At 47.3% G+C, this 15,998-nt stretch overlaps 1 protein-coding gene across 2 annotated transcripts in view; it reads right to left on the bottom strand.

The window, feature by feature from the left end:
• Positions 1-15,998, bottom strand: part of PIK3C3 (phosphatidylinositol 3-kinase catalytic subunit type 3) — a 1,987,152-nt gene that overhangs the window by 523,686 nt on the left and 1,447,468 nt on the right. For both annotated transcript variants that reach the window (XM_069626883.1, XM_069626882.1), the window contains exon 19: positions 5,636-5,700. In XM_069626883.1, coding sequence (XP_069482984.1) covers positions 5,636-5,700 — 65 coding nt within the window. The remainder of the gene's footprint in view (positions 1-5,635; positions 5,701-15,998) is intronic.

The raw sequence follows: 15,998 nt of genomic DNA, 5'->3' as shown, positions 1-15,998 counted from the left end.
GAGGTCAGGTGTTGTTGTGGGAGAGGTGTTAGTGGAACCAGAAGATAGCTGTGTGGGTAATACTGATTTCGCTGTGGTGGTGATCTTCTGTGCGTAGCAGGCTGTGCGACGGAATCTAGAGCCCTAGTCTGAGGTTCCTAAAGTGCAGGGCGCCTGGTTGATTGGGTGTGGGTTTAGTCGCAAAGTGTTCCAACCATAAGACGGGGGAATTCAGATATGGGTCGGTGTGTAACGGTGGGGAAGTCAGTAATGTGTGGCTACTGTGGTGCTGTCCTGTGGCTAAGGCAGGGGTGAGTGATTGCTGGCACGGTGGCCCAGTGAAATTGGGGCAGCTGGTAGGATTAGACATGATGAGATATACTAACGCAGGGGGGGTGGGTTGGGGTGGAAGGAAGCTATAGATGAGCGTAAAGGCTAAGGATCTTAACATGCAATGTAGCGGATAGGAGTGTTCTGATAGGTGGTATCTGCACATCGTGAGCTGCAGTAAGACCAGAAGGTGGGTGTTAAAGATGGGACTGTACAGTGTTAACACAGGTAGGTAGGGACAAATCCAAACTATGCGTGCAAAAGTGTGAGAACAGTGATGCTCCGACGTCTAGTTGAGTACACACAGCGCGCAGCGCTTCGTTGTGATAGTGGCTAGAGTAGGGAAATATGTGGTGGTCAACATGCGTGGGAATTATGGGCTAAGAGTAATTGGGACCATGGTCGCAGTGGGTGGCTGTGTCTGTACAAATAATCACGCAGATCACAAAATGGGGGCAACGGGATGTGGATAATCCTAGTGTTACAAATACATCACCGCCAACAGTTGTGTAATACATAAGGTTACTGTTCGTAGTGGTGCAGGGGCAGCAGATTACAAAATACGGGAACGGGCATATCAGGTCAAATTAGTACAGGCCGATCAGGTATGCTGAATGGCAGAACATTCCCCCATCTACCTAGACACAGTTCGGTCTGAGGATGTCCCTACCTGGGCAACCTGTAAATAAAGCTTATTTGACAAGCCCAGTCCAATTATGCTCAATATAGTCTCGATTCCTTTCCAACAGGTTCTATGACCCCCCCCCAAAGTACCTGGTTTCGTAGAGTTCTTTGGTGAGTCGTCGATGGGCCCTTCTTGAGGGCACTCCCTTTAAGGGAGGAGCCACGGGTCGTCGAGAGTCAGTGAAGAAAAAGGGTCAAAACAGTTCTTGCGGTGCTCGTTGACTATCGGTCGAAAATGTCCTGCAAGCTGAGGCGTGCGGTGCACCTCAACGACGAGAATTTATTGCCACAAAGAATCGATGAAGAACTTCGGCCCAGCAAGGGCATCGGGTCACCGGCGTCTGTGGTCTTCGGGTGGCAGGAAACCCACTGGCGGATTCTCCTCAGTCGTCGGCGACCTTGACTTTCTCCAGGACAAAAGCAGTCGACAGTGATGATCATGGGAGTCCTCGGATCAAATGTCTTCGGCAAAGGAGCACTTCGGCTCCGATCGACGGCAGCCATCGTCGACGGTGATGGACTTCAATGTCCGGGCGCTTCACTTCGGATTAGGCGGCGGTCCCCTTCTCCAGCCGGCAGCCTTTCTAGGGCTGACTTCCAGGGCGCTTCAGCGAAGGTTATCTGGTGCACGATGGTCCCTCGTAGCTCAGGGAGAGGTATCCTAGCCAGGTCCTCCCTTGGATCAGTTCCTAAGGCACAGCAGCTTTCAGATTGGCAAAGGACAGCAGCAGCAATTCTTCTTCTTCCAGTGGGCTTCAAGGTTAAGCATCAAGTATCAACTTCAGCTTCTGAACGATTTCTATCAGTGAGAGGCCCCCAGATATACTGTTGATCTCCTATTCACTCTGCTGGGTCACACTCAGGCAACCAATCATTCAGAAGGGCGTTCATGCAATCAGGCTCACAGTGCATTCAGGCAATTCTTCTCCATCCAGACACTCACAACACGGAATGTGGATTCGGACAAGCACTCGGCCATTCAGCACTCCACACTGCATTCATCCCAGTTTCGGGCAGGGCTGTCTCAGTCATTGTGTCAAACACCAGATACTAGACCCCCATAACATGAAATGAGTATTCGTCACACACTCCATTCACCCAAGTCCCACCCCACGGGCGTTACCACAACATACAGTCATTGGGAAGGCTCCAGCCAGTCTGGCCTGGACTTGCCCACACTACTATATATGGAACTTCCACCCAACTGCCAGTCAGGGGGAAGGGACAGAGTCAGGGCTTCCCGGTACTTCAGGAATACACGGTAACAGGCAATAGAATGCAAGAAGCCACAGGGGCTATCTTGTTTCCTATCAGGAATCAACAGATTCCAAAGGCAGGGCCTGGGTATCCCCAAAATGGAGGATACTTAACGCAACTGTCAAATTCAGCATGGAGCCGACACCAGCCCATACCCTGCTCTGTGGGCCAAACACAGGTACCCAATAACATACACTAAGAGTACAGGGACGTACTCCCACCCATGGGTGCCATAAGGGTATCCCAAGGGTCTGTTTACCAAACCAAAAAGAGGAAGATCTGCACCACCAGGAGTCCCACATGAACTCCTGCACGGAAAAGAAGACAGAACATACATGATAAGCAATAAAGGACAAGGATATGGAGGCCCTGTCCCTCCAATGCATTTCCAGCATCACAACAAATATGAGGGTTCCTGTAGTTAGGTTCACTCGTTTTATAACTCCCATTACTAATGGGATGAGTCTGAGATGGTCCCGTAGTTAGGTTCACTCTTCTTATGCCCGCTAGGGTATAGCCACTGGACACAGCTGCCCCTCTCCCGGGTCATCTGCTCTTCCCGTTATCTCCTTGGGTTTGGGCTTGCGTCACTGGGTTGACGTCTCCCCTTGGTTCTTCGATTTGTCTCTGCAGGATGGCTTCCTTTCACGGTACCTTCAGGTACCGGACTGCGTGCTGTGGTACAAGTTCGAAGAGTGGTTGTCCCTCTCTCTCTCCTCCCCCTGGTTACCGCACGGCAGGTATCCTTAACTTCCCTTGGTTACTTTCATCGTCGATACCGCTCCATTCACCCAGGTCCCACCCCACGGGCGTTACCACAGCATACAGTCATTGGGAAGGCTCCAGCCAGTCTGTATGGCGTATGACCACCTTCATGGTTTCGGTATGGAGAGGTTTCTCCTCTCTCTCCATTCTTTGGTTGCTGCTTCCTACGAATTAATCCCTCCGGGGATGAAAATTTGCAGACAGAGCCTCTTGGTAGGCTCTCTGCCCACAGATGTTTCTCAGACACTCTTTTCTGTCAATGTCTTGGTCTCTGCAGAAACTGTTTGAAACTCCCAGGTCTCTCTACATGTTTGCCGAACTCCTCCCAATTTTTATGAGGTCAGACTGAGGCTTTCCCAAGTTCCAGGAATAGTCCTTTCTTTGTGTTTGAGTAAGGCTCAGCCTAACTCCAATGGAATTCCTCGTCTCAGTGTCAGGCACCTGTTCATTCTTTCCCACGCCTTCATGTTTACTCGTCTCAGTACCACAAACTTTCTTCAGTTCAGTTCCGGAATTAAGATTTGCGTTTGCAATTGCCGCCTTCAGATTGAACTTATTCGCAATTTATTAGCCGTCTTTGGTGGCGTTATTGCTCAGGATTTCTGAGTATTTGTCATCAGGTAGCAAGTTTTCAGCATTCTTAGATGGTCATATTCATCATTTACGGAAAGAGCCAGGTTTTTAGAACTTTGCGAAAGGCAATGTAGTTGTGGGTGTGTCGGATATGAGTGTGGAGAGAGTTCCACAGAGAAGGGGCTAAGGTTGAAAAAGCGGATACTCCGACCCTTGCAGAGTTGGAGGTTGGAATCGCTAGAAGGAGGACAGTGCTTGATCTGAGGGTGTATGATGGGAGGTAAGGTTTTATCTTTTCTTGTAGGTATGTTGGGTCGGTCTTGTGGAAGGTGGCCCTTCATCCGACTGGGAGCCAGTGAAGGGTTTGAAGAGCGGTAGAGATGTGTTCTCTGTGTCCCAGGGCGAGGAAGAGTCTGGCGGCAGGGTTTTGGGCTCTTTGTAGTGTGTCGAGTTGGTATGCCAGTGCTCCTAGGCATAAGGAGTTGGCATGGTTCAGTCTCGACATAACAACCGACATAACAGCAGCAAGTCTGTTGGGGTAGGAGAGGTAGGGAAAAATGTGTCTTAGAAGTTTGAGGTGATAGTGACAGCATTTTAAAACATTATTGATCTGACAGGAGAGGGTTTGATCTGAGTCCATAGTTCAGCCTAGGTTTTTGACTATATTGGAAGGTGGGGGAGGTGGGCCAAGGGAGGGGGGGCACTGGAGCAGTTGTGGGAGAAGGGCACTATTGCCACACACCATGATTTCGGTTTTATCGGGGTTCAAAAGGAGGTGGTTACAAGTCATCCATTGGTTGGTGTTAGTCTTGGGGATTCTTAGGATAATTTGGGTATTGTCGGTGTAGTTGTAACAAGAGAGGTTGTGCACGCGGATGATTCCTGGTAGAGTGTTCAGCTAGAGGTTGAAGAGGAGAGCAGAGAGGCATGCACCTTGGGGTACTCCTGTGTTGATGGAGCGAGCAGTTGAGACAAAAGGCAGAAGGAAGACAGTTTCCTGTTGCTGAGGAAGGAGGCAATCCATTTGAGTGCCAAGCCACGGATTCCTAGGGAATGGAGGCGGTCAAGGAGGATTGAACTGTTAACGGTGTTAAATGCTGCAGAGCGATCGAGGAGTATCAGTGCTGCACATCCCACAGAATCTGCAGTGACCTTGAGATCATCCCAGATTGAGATCAGAGTGGTTTCGGTTCAATGTCGAGGTCTGAAGCCTGATTGTGCAGGATAAAGGAGATTGTTTGATTCTACAAAGCAGTTAAACTGGGAGTATGCAGTCCGGTAAATGAGTTTTGCAAGAAATCTGGTGGATTATAATTCTTGGGTTCAAGTGGGTCGAGGGAGGCTTTTTTTTTAGACATAGCTTGATGTGAGCTTTTTTAAAGGATTCTGGGAAGAGGCCAGAGTTGAGGGAGTCGTTAAAAATGGGTTGAATAAGGATACAGCTTAAGGGCGAGAGTAATGGTAGTCTAAGGGCGAATGAAGAGAGTGACAAATAGAAGATGTGAAAATATAAGACCTGTTGTAAAATTCAAAAAGGATGAGGCATTTATGAGAGGATGGTTGACAGGAAAGTGAATAATAAGATCTAGATGGCCAAGATTTGCACCTAAAAAGAGAACTGTGAAAGTGATGTGCCAGAGCTTCAGTGTTTCCCTAAAAGATACAGACTGGAAGTGAGGGAATTTTACAATGTTCAAGAGTAGAGTACACATACGAGTGAAAAATATCAATGCTATACCTTTATACGATTTGATTGTTGTTTCGAAATCATATTTTTTACATGCAAAATGGAACAATGAAGTGTTAAAACTACTGCTAAAAAAAGGTTTCTTTAGGCCAAGCATCCCAATTCAAACCAACCCTCAAAATGCTTTCTTTTTACACTAAGTTACTTTCAGAAGACATATTTACTGTCTAATATGGGGCTATGCACGTTATTTTATTGTTTTTATTTCAACTTTGAAATCTTCTATTAACATTCAATACTTCAAATAATACATTTATCATCAAGGGAAATGTTGCGATTAACCCTGTCAATCATGTTTACCTGGATGCTTCCTTCAGTGGCAAGAACCTCTGCAACAGGCACAGACTGAATGAACTGCATGAAACCTAAAAGGAAAATCTGTTTACTCACTTGGAAAATCAAGAAATATTCTAATCTCATATAAGAAGCAATTTCGAACAAAAATGGATCACAAATCTCAGATTAAATAATGTTCACACTTTACATATTTGCATAATATAAATATTATTAGCCTCGTCACCAAGATATATGCAAGAAGAAGAGAATTTTAAAAAAAAACTTTAACCAGACCCATGATCCTTCAGAAAGTCACCAGACTGCAAGTTGTTGACTTTTAAAATATTAGCAGTTTCTATTTTTAGTTCTTAGGTTTCCATAATCTCTTAGCAAACCTGAATTGGTAACAGTGAAAGAAGGATATATACATGTTTCAATAATTTACGTAGCAGGATCTGACATTGTTCCAACATATTTTTTAAATGAAATCATTACAAACACTTATTGAAGAGAGTGGTAATATTTTATTCATCTCTCTAGCTGTGGTAATCGCTAGTTCGCTGCCCCAAACATCTTTGCCTGTTTATCTCTTTTCTTCTTTTTACATTCAAATATTTTCATTGGCCCTGTAGACCAGAGAGGGACCCAAAGAAAACCACTTTGATGACACCCAATGAGGCCGAAAAAAATGCCTAAGGTTGCTTTTGGTCGCATGCAGAAGAGATGTGCCGTAGCAGGCTGGTCTGGACTGCTCATTTTGAGGTGGGACAAAGGCTGATTTGCACATGGTCTCTCTAATGGACTGTCAGACTGAAAAGCGATGGTCTGAAGGGCTGCTCAGATCAATGCCAGTGGTTACAATTCATTCAAACCCTTCTAGCAATCATGTAGAATAAGAAAAAGTAAATCTGTTGATTTTACTTTAATTTCCCCGTCCCCCAAATGCCTTCCCAACGTCTCCTATACACATTACCGAGATCCCACTGGGTCATGGCACTGCATGTTTAATGTATAGGTTAATCAAAGACATTATGACACAGTGCAGGGTCAACACGTCTGACTTGTGCCACCCTTGCTTGCAACATAAATCAATTTCTCTATACATGAGATCTATTTGATCACTGGGAGCCCCATATTTGCGACGGCTGAAAATGCTGACTTTTTTATTTAACCCCCTTTACACCACATAGATATGCGAGGGGAGACCCCCCCCCGCATTCCCCTCCCATATTACTATAATATCACATATCCCCCCCACATATATATGTGGTGTAAGGAGGGTATTAACAAAAAAAAAAGTCTGACATTTCGGTCGTCGCAATTATGAGGGCGACATTTTGGGCCAGTACCCATACAGGCAATTAGCTTTGCAAGGGGAACCATTTGTGTAGTGGCAGAATGTCAGCATAGGCTTACTGAGTTTCATATAATGGGTGTTCTTTCTTAGGCCCATACCAATTGAGTTCACAAACAGCAATCACACCATTAAAATCATATGACTGATTCTTAACAGAAACTTTAATCTTCTCCATTACAAAACAGTGCCAAAATATGTGCAATCAAAGCTCCAAGGGAGGAAACATATGCCATTGCTACATGCAAGGTTGAGCTTTGTAGCTACAAGAACATGGACCAGGACTATTTGCATTAGTGGATAAATTAATAGTTACCGTAGTCAGTTGTAATCGCCAATGCAGTATGGAGGAAAGGGGACGGGACGTAGGAGTAATTAATAGTTACTCACTGTAGTGACTAACATACTCCTAGCCCATAGTCCCTTTTCCTCCATACTGTATGGGCGTATAACGCTAGGGATGGGAGACGGAACCTTTTCAGCAGAAAAAACCTTCCCCTTTAAATTTAGAGGCGCGCGAGGGCGCGGCCCTGGACCATGCGCTCCTCTGACTCCGCCCACCGGCGCCACTCCTCAGTCTTCATTGACGCATCAACATTATTAACATTGCCTAATGACACCAGTATTATTAGGGGGGAGGATGGTGGGACGTATGGAGGAAAGGGGACTATGGACTAGGAGCATGTTAGTCACTACAGTGAGTAACTATTAATTACTCCTACGTCCCGTCCCCTTTCCTCCATACTGCATTGGCAATTACAACTGAATTTAGCCCTAGGCTGGAGAGGTGACCCTCTTTAAGAAAACAAGTTCTTTAGAACCGCCTGTCGGAAAGTTGCATCTGACTTAGAGCCGGCCTCCCAACAGTAGTGCTTGCCGATGGTGTGGCCCAGGTGGCCGCCCTGCTAATGACCTGCCACAGAACCTGTCTCTGGAACGCGACCGCCGTGGCCTTTGCTCAGACAGCATGGGCATTCATCTTGGCTGGAAGTGGTTTGCACTGCCCCTCATAGGCATCCTTGATGGCCGAAACCATCCACCTTGCTATAGAGGCCCTGGATGCCTGGTACCCGGGCCTTGACCCTCCCCCCCCCCGAAGGTGATAAGAGCGACCGACTTGAGGAAGCTCTTGGTCCTGTCCAGTTAAAATTTCAGAGCGTGTCTGAAATCCAGACAGTGTAAGACCTTTGAGCATCAACCTTAGGATCAGCGAAAAACACAGGTAACACGATCTCTTCATTTAGATGGAACAAAGAGACTACTTTAGGTAGGAACGCGGGGTGCATTCTCAGGACCACCTCATCTTTGTGAAAAGTAGTGTAGAGTTTTGAAGCCACCAGTACCTGTAATTCGCTGACTCTGCGAGTCAAGGTGAGACCCACCAACAGAGCTGTTTTAATGGTGACTAGTCTGATGTCCGTGGGCGCCATTGGCTCGAGGGGTTTGTGTGCCAGTGCGCCCAACACTACATTGAGATACCACACCGGGTGTGGCTTCTTGATAGGCGGGTAGAGCTTGGTGAGGCCCGCCAGTTGTCGCTTCATCACCAGGTTGGAGGAGGAGAAAACCGCTTCCTATGAATTCCTGTAGGCGGCGATGGCTGCCAAGTAGGTGCGGAATGTGTCAATTTGCACACCTGAGTGAGCGAGGTGCGCAGAGAAGGAGAGAAAATCGTCTAATGTTAAAGTAAGGGGGTCGATCTCCTTAGAGTCCTTTGAGTATGCTCAGTGACAGAACCTAGTCCATTTACTCTTGTACTAGCTCCTAGTTGCCTTTCTCCTAGTGCCCTGAATGATGTCCAGTTTAGCCTGAGACAGGCTCAGGTGTTTCAGTGTGACCTGCACAGGAAACACGCTGTGAGGGCTAATTTCTGTGGAGCGGGTTGGATGACCCTGTCCCCCTGCTGAGAAAGAAGGTGAGCTGGGCCCAGCGGCAGGTGAATGGGGGGACAGTACGAGTGGCTGAGAAGCTCCGAGATCCATGGCCTGACCGGCCACCACTGAGCTATCAGAATGACGCAGAGATGGCATGATTCCCTTATCTTGCAGATGACCCTGTGGACAAGGGGTGTGGGAATGCGTCGCCCAGGGAGCCAGGGCCCAGCCCCCGCCAGGACGCACACTGCTGGCACTTCCTGTTGGCCCAGGAGGCGAAGAGAGCCACCAGTGGATGCCCCCATCTGCTGAAAATCCCGAGCAGGACCTGATCGTTCAATTGCCATTCGTAATTGTCCGCTCCCAGTCTGCATGAACCTGTCCGCTTCCAGCTTGGCCTCCCTCAGGAGGTGGATGGCCATCAGGTAGATGTTGTTCTCCGGGGCCCATTCCCACGTGCCGACCACTAGGCTGCACAGTGGAGTGGATCTGGTGCCACCCTGCTTGTTAACATAGTACATGCTGGTGGAGTTGTCATTTTGGATGAGGATGCCCTTGCCCCCGATGAGCGGGAGGTAAGCTTTGAGAGCTAGCCAGATAGGCTTCAGCTCCAGCAAGTTGATATGAGACTCCTGCTGGGACCAGACCCTGTGGACACTGTGCTGTCCAGGGTGGCCCCCTAGCCTTCCAGGAAGAAATATCTGGTGATGGTGACCCGAGGGGCCTGCTGCCGCAGAGCTTGCCCATCCTCAGGTTGCAGTCCCTGGACCACGATGTGAGGTCTGGGTGGAGAGAAGGAGGAATGCTGACAAACTGCGCTTGAAAGCTCAGCTCCCGACTCCATTAGGCTGCGAAGTGCAGCTGCAATCTCCTCATCTTGACTCTCGTGTGGGGTACGGCCTGTAGAACTGCTGCCATGATACCCAATAAATGCTGGTAGATAAGCGTCCTAAAGATCCAGGGAGCACATCCAGTCTCCCCTGTACCGTGTCTCTGCTATGTGTCTGGTGTAAACATTGTGAATTTCTGAAGAGGGAGGGAGCGGTTGAGGGTGGAGAGGTCCAACACAACTCTCAGGCCAGCCTGGTGCTTCTTTTGTATGGGGAAAATCCTGGAGTAGAAGCCCAAGGCTCGCTGGGAGGCTGGGACTTCTTCCACTGCATGGCTCTTGACCAAATTTCCGCCAACAGAGTTGCTGTCCCAATCTGTGGGAGTGGAGGAGAGGAGGGAGGAGAGGGAGGAATTGGTAGTCGGTACCCCATGAACACTACGGATAGGATCCATGGATCTGTGAAATTCTGACACCAAAACTGTGTGTGAAGATTGCAGGGTAAACCTGCCCTGAGATGCTGATGGATAAGCTGTAGGCCACGTACCTCTTTTAACACCAGTCCTACCTTGTAACTCGTTCTCACACATGCTCTGTTCCAAGGGGTGGTATCGGACGAGCAGCCATTTTGTCTGGCGCGGTGGCCATCTTGTCAAGGTGCGTGCCATGTGCCAAAGTCGTGGCGCTTGGCTCACTGGGCATGAGACCTACCCTGCACCTCAGGACAGGGCCTGGTAGGCGTGTTTCCCTTGGCAGTATCACCGGTAGTGCTGCGTGCAGGCGCCCCCTTGGGCATCTGGCCGGTACTAGGGCATAGCTCCTCGGGTGTACAACCAGTAAAAGAATCTTGCGGTCCGTCAGCACTGTCTTAGGAAGGCTCTAATGACCCCTCGGCCTGGCGGCAGTTAGTTGAAATAGCCTCGGTACCAGTCCTGGTGTGAGAACCTGAAAGTTTCTTTGGGGTGGCATTGCCCTTGTGGGGTGCGACGGAAAAAAGCGGCCCTACCTTGGGCCTTGAATTATGTCCGACGAAGTCCTTCAAGTCCTCTGGAGGCGACTTCTCGAAGAGCTCCCTCCACCGAGCTAGCCTGTTCTTCAGAGCATGCGGTAGAGGCGCTTTGAACGTGGCACAACCCTCCCAGCCGTGGTCAGGGCCAAGGCAGCGGAGGCAAAGAGCGTGGGGCTCGGACGTAGGGAAGAGCCCTTCGCAGGCTGGACACCTGCTGAAGCCCGCTGACGTCGACATGCGCCGGGAAAGAGCATGGCGCCAGAGGACCGAGTACCTGTTTGATAAAAAAGAAGACAAAAAGACAGAAGAAAGTATCCGGGGTAAAAAATGTTCCGTCTCCCGTCCGTAGCGAGAGACGCCCATGCAGTATGGAGGAAAGGAGACTGGACGTAGGAGTAAGGAAATGCTCCATTGTTGTCCAGATCCCCAAGCCAAGATAAGTGAGCTTTGTGGCTACAAGAGTGTGGATGATAACTTATTTGCATTAATGGATAAAGGGACAGCAATGGAGTCCCACGGTCATCTGGATCCCCAAGCAAGATAGTACTCTGATTTAGGGGTAGTTCCATTCCTACTATTTTCTTCAGTAAGGGAACATTTCTCTAATATTGCTTTAGGCAAGACCACAAAAAAGTGCAAATGCATAGCCAAGTTCCCCCATTTTCTCCAACAAATGCCGGAGTTGTTAGAGAATATAGCTTGAAGCCTCTCTATGTAACACTGGATGGACAAAATACTTATCTTTGGTAACATTCATTCTGATGGATTTTCCTCCCACAAGATTCCAGCGTTAGCTGGCATCTGAAACCTTTCACTCAGAAGGGGGGCAGTGTGGCTTCATGCTGACTCCCTTTGGCACCATCGACTCCAGAGATGACACCATCCTACATCCATACACAGCACACCACAACCCTTAACCGCAGTTTATTTTATTGCCTGCTCAACACGCTTTCTTGGAACACTTCTCTTCGGAGAGAATGTTCTGCTGCAACCGTGTCCCAAACCTCTGAGGCCGTGAGTCTCAATGTAGGGGCTGTATCTCACAGACGTCAGTCACAGACCCCCCACAGTTGTGTTTGGGTTCAGGGCACAATGCAGAGTACAGGACTCATCTCTCTAGAACCTCAAAGGCCCTGAGAGAAAGGGTAGTGTAAGGAAGGAATGGTATCAAAGCAAGACAGACAAAAGTGATCACAGTTCAAGGGAGTTGATTAAACTGTAAAATGGGTGGGATAACACCCAATCTAAACCTAAATCTAAGATGGGAGCAAGCTAAAACCATCAAATAATAGTAATACAGTCCTAGTGGAGTCTAGTCAAATAAAAAAGGGCTATACTAAAACGTCTATTGCCAATCCTTACCGCTATGCTACAAAATAGTGTGGGATAACATTCACAAGAAAAGATAGAAGTGTTCACAAAATGATAAGTCAGGATGTTAAGGAAGGGGTCTCCCTTTCCCCAAGTTTTATGCACGGGACAAGGCAGGACTCGAGCACAGCAAACTCCTGGCTTCTCAGGCACAAGCTTACAGTTCCTTTTATCTATATCAGGGGCCTTCTGTGCCCAAGTCTCTTCTCATGCACATTATCTTGCTTCAGAGGGTCTGATATGCGAAAATAACAGAACAAAGTTCCTTCTGTTAACCTTCACATTAGGCGATTACTCTTCACCCTACGATCCCCTCGAGCCGGGCTCCGATCCTTCTTTCAGCATCAGCTTCCCAAAACACTTGCCTATTTAAACAGACTTCCAAAGGGCGATCTTGTTTCACTGGGTCACTCTGTTAGCTATGGCAAGTGAGGACTTCACAGACTCATAGTTCGCATGGCGTTCCCCTCCGCCGGGCACACACGCCTGTTTCACAGTTTCCTCAGTCGGGTTCACAATTCCACAATCATCAAAACGTCTGCAACGTGTCAAGGACGTTCGATTGTACAGGGATTTGACTTGACCCTTGTATGACAAACTTGACACCTCAGGTCAGTCTTCCCTACGGCCTCTTGGTACTTGTAGTTTCAATACACTCTTAGTTAAACACAGTCTCTTTGTTCAGGAGAGGGGAAACCAGTCAGAGGCCTCAGAACGAGAGCCCACATGGTTCCGGATCACTATATCTCTACTACCAAGTTTGTTGACAAAAGGCAGCTGTATCTTAATCTTCTTAATGTTGCCACTGCAACCTTGAGCTTAACACAGTCCGGCCCACTATCAGGTTCTTCCGATTCACTGGCTGTGATCAACATGTTGGCGTTCCTTTTGCCGCTGGAGTCAAGGGCGGTACCATAATGGTAACCGTGTCTCTCCGCCCTAGCTATCAGTGCGGGAGGGTTCCACGTACCGTTGACATCCATCACACCATTTGTCAGCTGCGTTTCCTGGTGTTATGTTTCATTGTCGGAGGCTTTGCTGGTCTGGGTTGAAAAGGGCAAGGGTGACTCCATCCTTGCCGTCCTTTCAGGTCTTACCGCCTTTGTCCTCCGTTTGAACTGCTGTCCTGTAATAGCTGCTTCCTTGTGCATTCGGCCTTGCTCCGAGTGTGCTCTCATGCTCCGACTTTTATCCCAGTGGGGAAGCGAAAGGGCAGTCAGGCGTGTGTATTTGTCGGCAATTGCCTCACTCTGCCTGACCTTTGTGTTGTGACATGTCAGGTAAATGGCTTGGGTTTTAGTCCGTTGTCGCTTACGGTGTGAGAAAGGGTTTGTGTTGGAAAGGGGGGGGTCAGAGTTTCTAAATATCCTACTGGGTGGGATGGGGAAAATGTGGCATGAGGAAAGGGATACCGCGTCTCACCACTCAGTGTCCCGCTTCCACTCCCCGAAGAACCTTCATCCAGGTGATCCTCCTGCACTGGCCCACCCTCAGAAACTGGATCCAATTGGGATGGCTGTGTCCTGGCCACCTGGATGATGGATCCCTGTGACTAGTGGGTGATACACCTTTAGGTTTCTCAGAGAAGTAAAGCTAGTCCTGTGTTGCCTCCTGAAGTCCCCAAGTCGGAAGAGGGGTACCCTCTTCAAGCAATATTGAAGAGTGAAAGTGGTGTGATTTCCCCACAGGGATGAATGAAATACTTCACACCTTATCCTGAGGCATTGCTCGGTGGTGAGGTTTAGTATTAATAGGGCAATAAAGGGGCAGCACCACTGAAGAGTTCATTAGTTTGTAGTAATTGGTTGGCCATGAAGATAAATTGAGGATAGCTGTGGCTCAGACAATCCATCCTTTTCAGTTTGTGCAGCCACTGAATAATACTTAACCCCTCGTCCTGACCAAAAAGCAAGTTGCTCACTCTGGGAGCGACAGTCAGAGATTAAGTTAGAGTACATACAATCAGGTGCTTCAACACTCTCTAATTGGAGCAGAAGTTCCAGCAAAAATAACTATTCATCTTCGGCTAAGAGACCTCTTTGCCAGGTCGTTATCCAGTAATAGTACCCCCAGACAAACGGTTGCCATGCATATAGTGCATATAGTCGCTGGTAAAAGGCTGTGGCGATATTATGTTTGGTGACCATTTGTAAGGGGAGCGGGACTGTCCCCCGCTCGCCTTCTGGGAAAAAATGTATTAAAAATGGGGGTTGGGAGGGTGTAACAGTGATAATGTTGCCGCAAACCATGGCCTTGTTGCAGCCACCTTTTGGCCACACAGCCTTTTTGCAGGGACATTATCTTATGGAACCGCCAGGTCAAGGGGGGAGCTACCAAGCAGGTATTCAGGAGACAACTTGGATGGCAATAAACCCTACACTATACAGTGTCCCAATAGATGTTTTAAAGCTGTAAAGTCCCACTTTAAATATTTAGTGAGACTTGCCAAAACTCTTTTCCCTACGCAGATACACTGTCATAAAGCCTCTCTCAGTAGTACAGTGTTATTTCATATTTGTTCATGCTCCACAAGAAGTAAGATGTCACGCAATGATTCATGTGGAACCCAACTCGAATTTCTATTGAGTGTCAATTTTTTTTTCATGAAGTGGCCCTTTGTGATAACACGTGTTTCGGCGAGCACAGCACCATTATCAAATCAGGGCTAGTCTCCAAACCAACAAAAAAGTAAATTCATCAATTCTAATTAGGTTTCAAAAGAATCAATGTAACAAACACCCACATGCAAGACATTGTGCGTAACCCAGGAACCAAAATAAAAGATCCAAGCATTACATGCCAAAAACAAAGTATCATTTTACATTTATCATTGCAGTATTACCAAATCATAATATATAAATGATCCAATTTATATTAATAATTCATTATGGTGTTACATTGTTCATTATACCACAGACATGAGGGATGGGGAAAAGGGAGGGATAGTTCCTCATAATTTTCTACTCTCTCAGTAGTAGGCTTGCCATTCGCCTAGAACACTCACTCCGCCTGGCTGTTGCGATAAAAGCAAATGGTTATGTGGTGTACAGATGTGGCAGTTAGTGCCAAGTACTACCCAAGAGAAGAAATTGTTGTGCTAGACAACAGTCTCGTCAAAACCACCTAAAGATATCAAACACAGACCCCACTCCATCCATTAAAGTGTTCTTTTTAACTGCAGGGTGAGTTCAGTTCTTGTGTCCCAAGGCCAAATGTCTTTCGTTGGTGAATCAAGATTTGCAAACCTATGTTCCAGAAGACAGAATGGTGCTACAGCACTTGCACATAAAGCAACACTTTCAAATTCCACTTCACAATAACAAGATAATTTAACACTGCGTATAGACAAAAGGAATGGTCCATCATCATTTTTCTAAATATAACCATTCTGTTTCTACACTACTGTGGTCAGTTCAAATATATGAAGGCTGATAGTGATTTCTTTATTTTAGAGTATTTTAGTACTGTGAAGGCATCATGAAGCAGACACAGACAACATGTTCAAGTTTGGTTCACAAAGTTTTATTAACTTAAAAGGCAGGATGGAGTAAGGCCTAACTTGCCCTATTCTAAGGTGGGATTTCCCTACCTAAAGAATACTAAGGATAGGCTGTGTCAGGAAGTCCAAAGCAAACGTCTGTGTACAAAACCTATACCTGCCCTCACAACTAACTGTATACAATGTGTAGGGATGTCAGCATCAAAACGAGTAGCGTTCAAAATAAAGTTCAAAGCTACTTCCAGCTCTTGGCTTGTAATCAGCTTCCCTTTCAAAATAATTAATAAGGCATAGGGCTTCCCTTCCCCAAGAGATCAAATCTTCCAGCTTGTCAAAACAACACCATTCCGGGGTACACTTCCCAGCTCTTAGGATATTGATACTTTTCACTAGTTCACATAGGTATATCAGTTTCCTGACTTCAGAATCACATACGAGGTCATTATAAGAC

Source organism: Ambystoma mexicanum, chromosome 6p (genome assembly GCF_040938575.1).
Source record: "Ambystoma mexicanum isolate Mex_15411 chromosome 6p, UKY_AmexF1_1, whole genome shotgun sequence".
NCBI lineage: Eukaryota > Metazoa > Chordata > Amphibia > Caudata > Ambystomatidae > Ambystoma > Ambystoma mexicanum.
The sequence above is the reverse complement of the archived record's forward strand: the minus strand, read 5'-3'. Positions and strand labels throughout refer to the sequence as shown.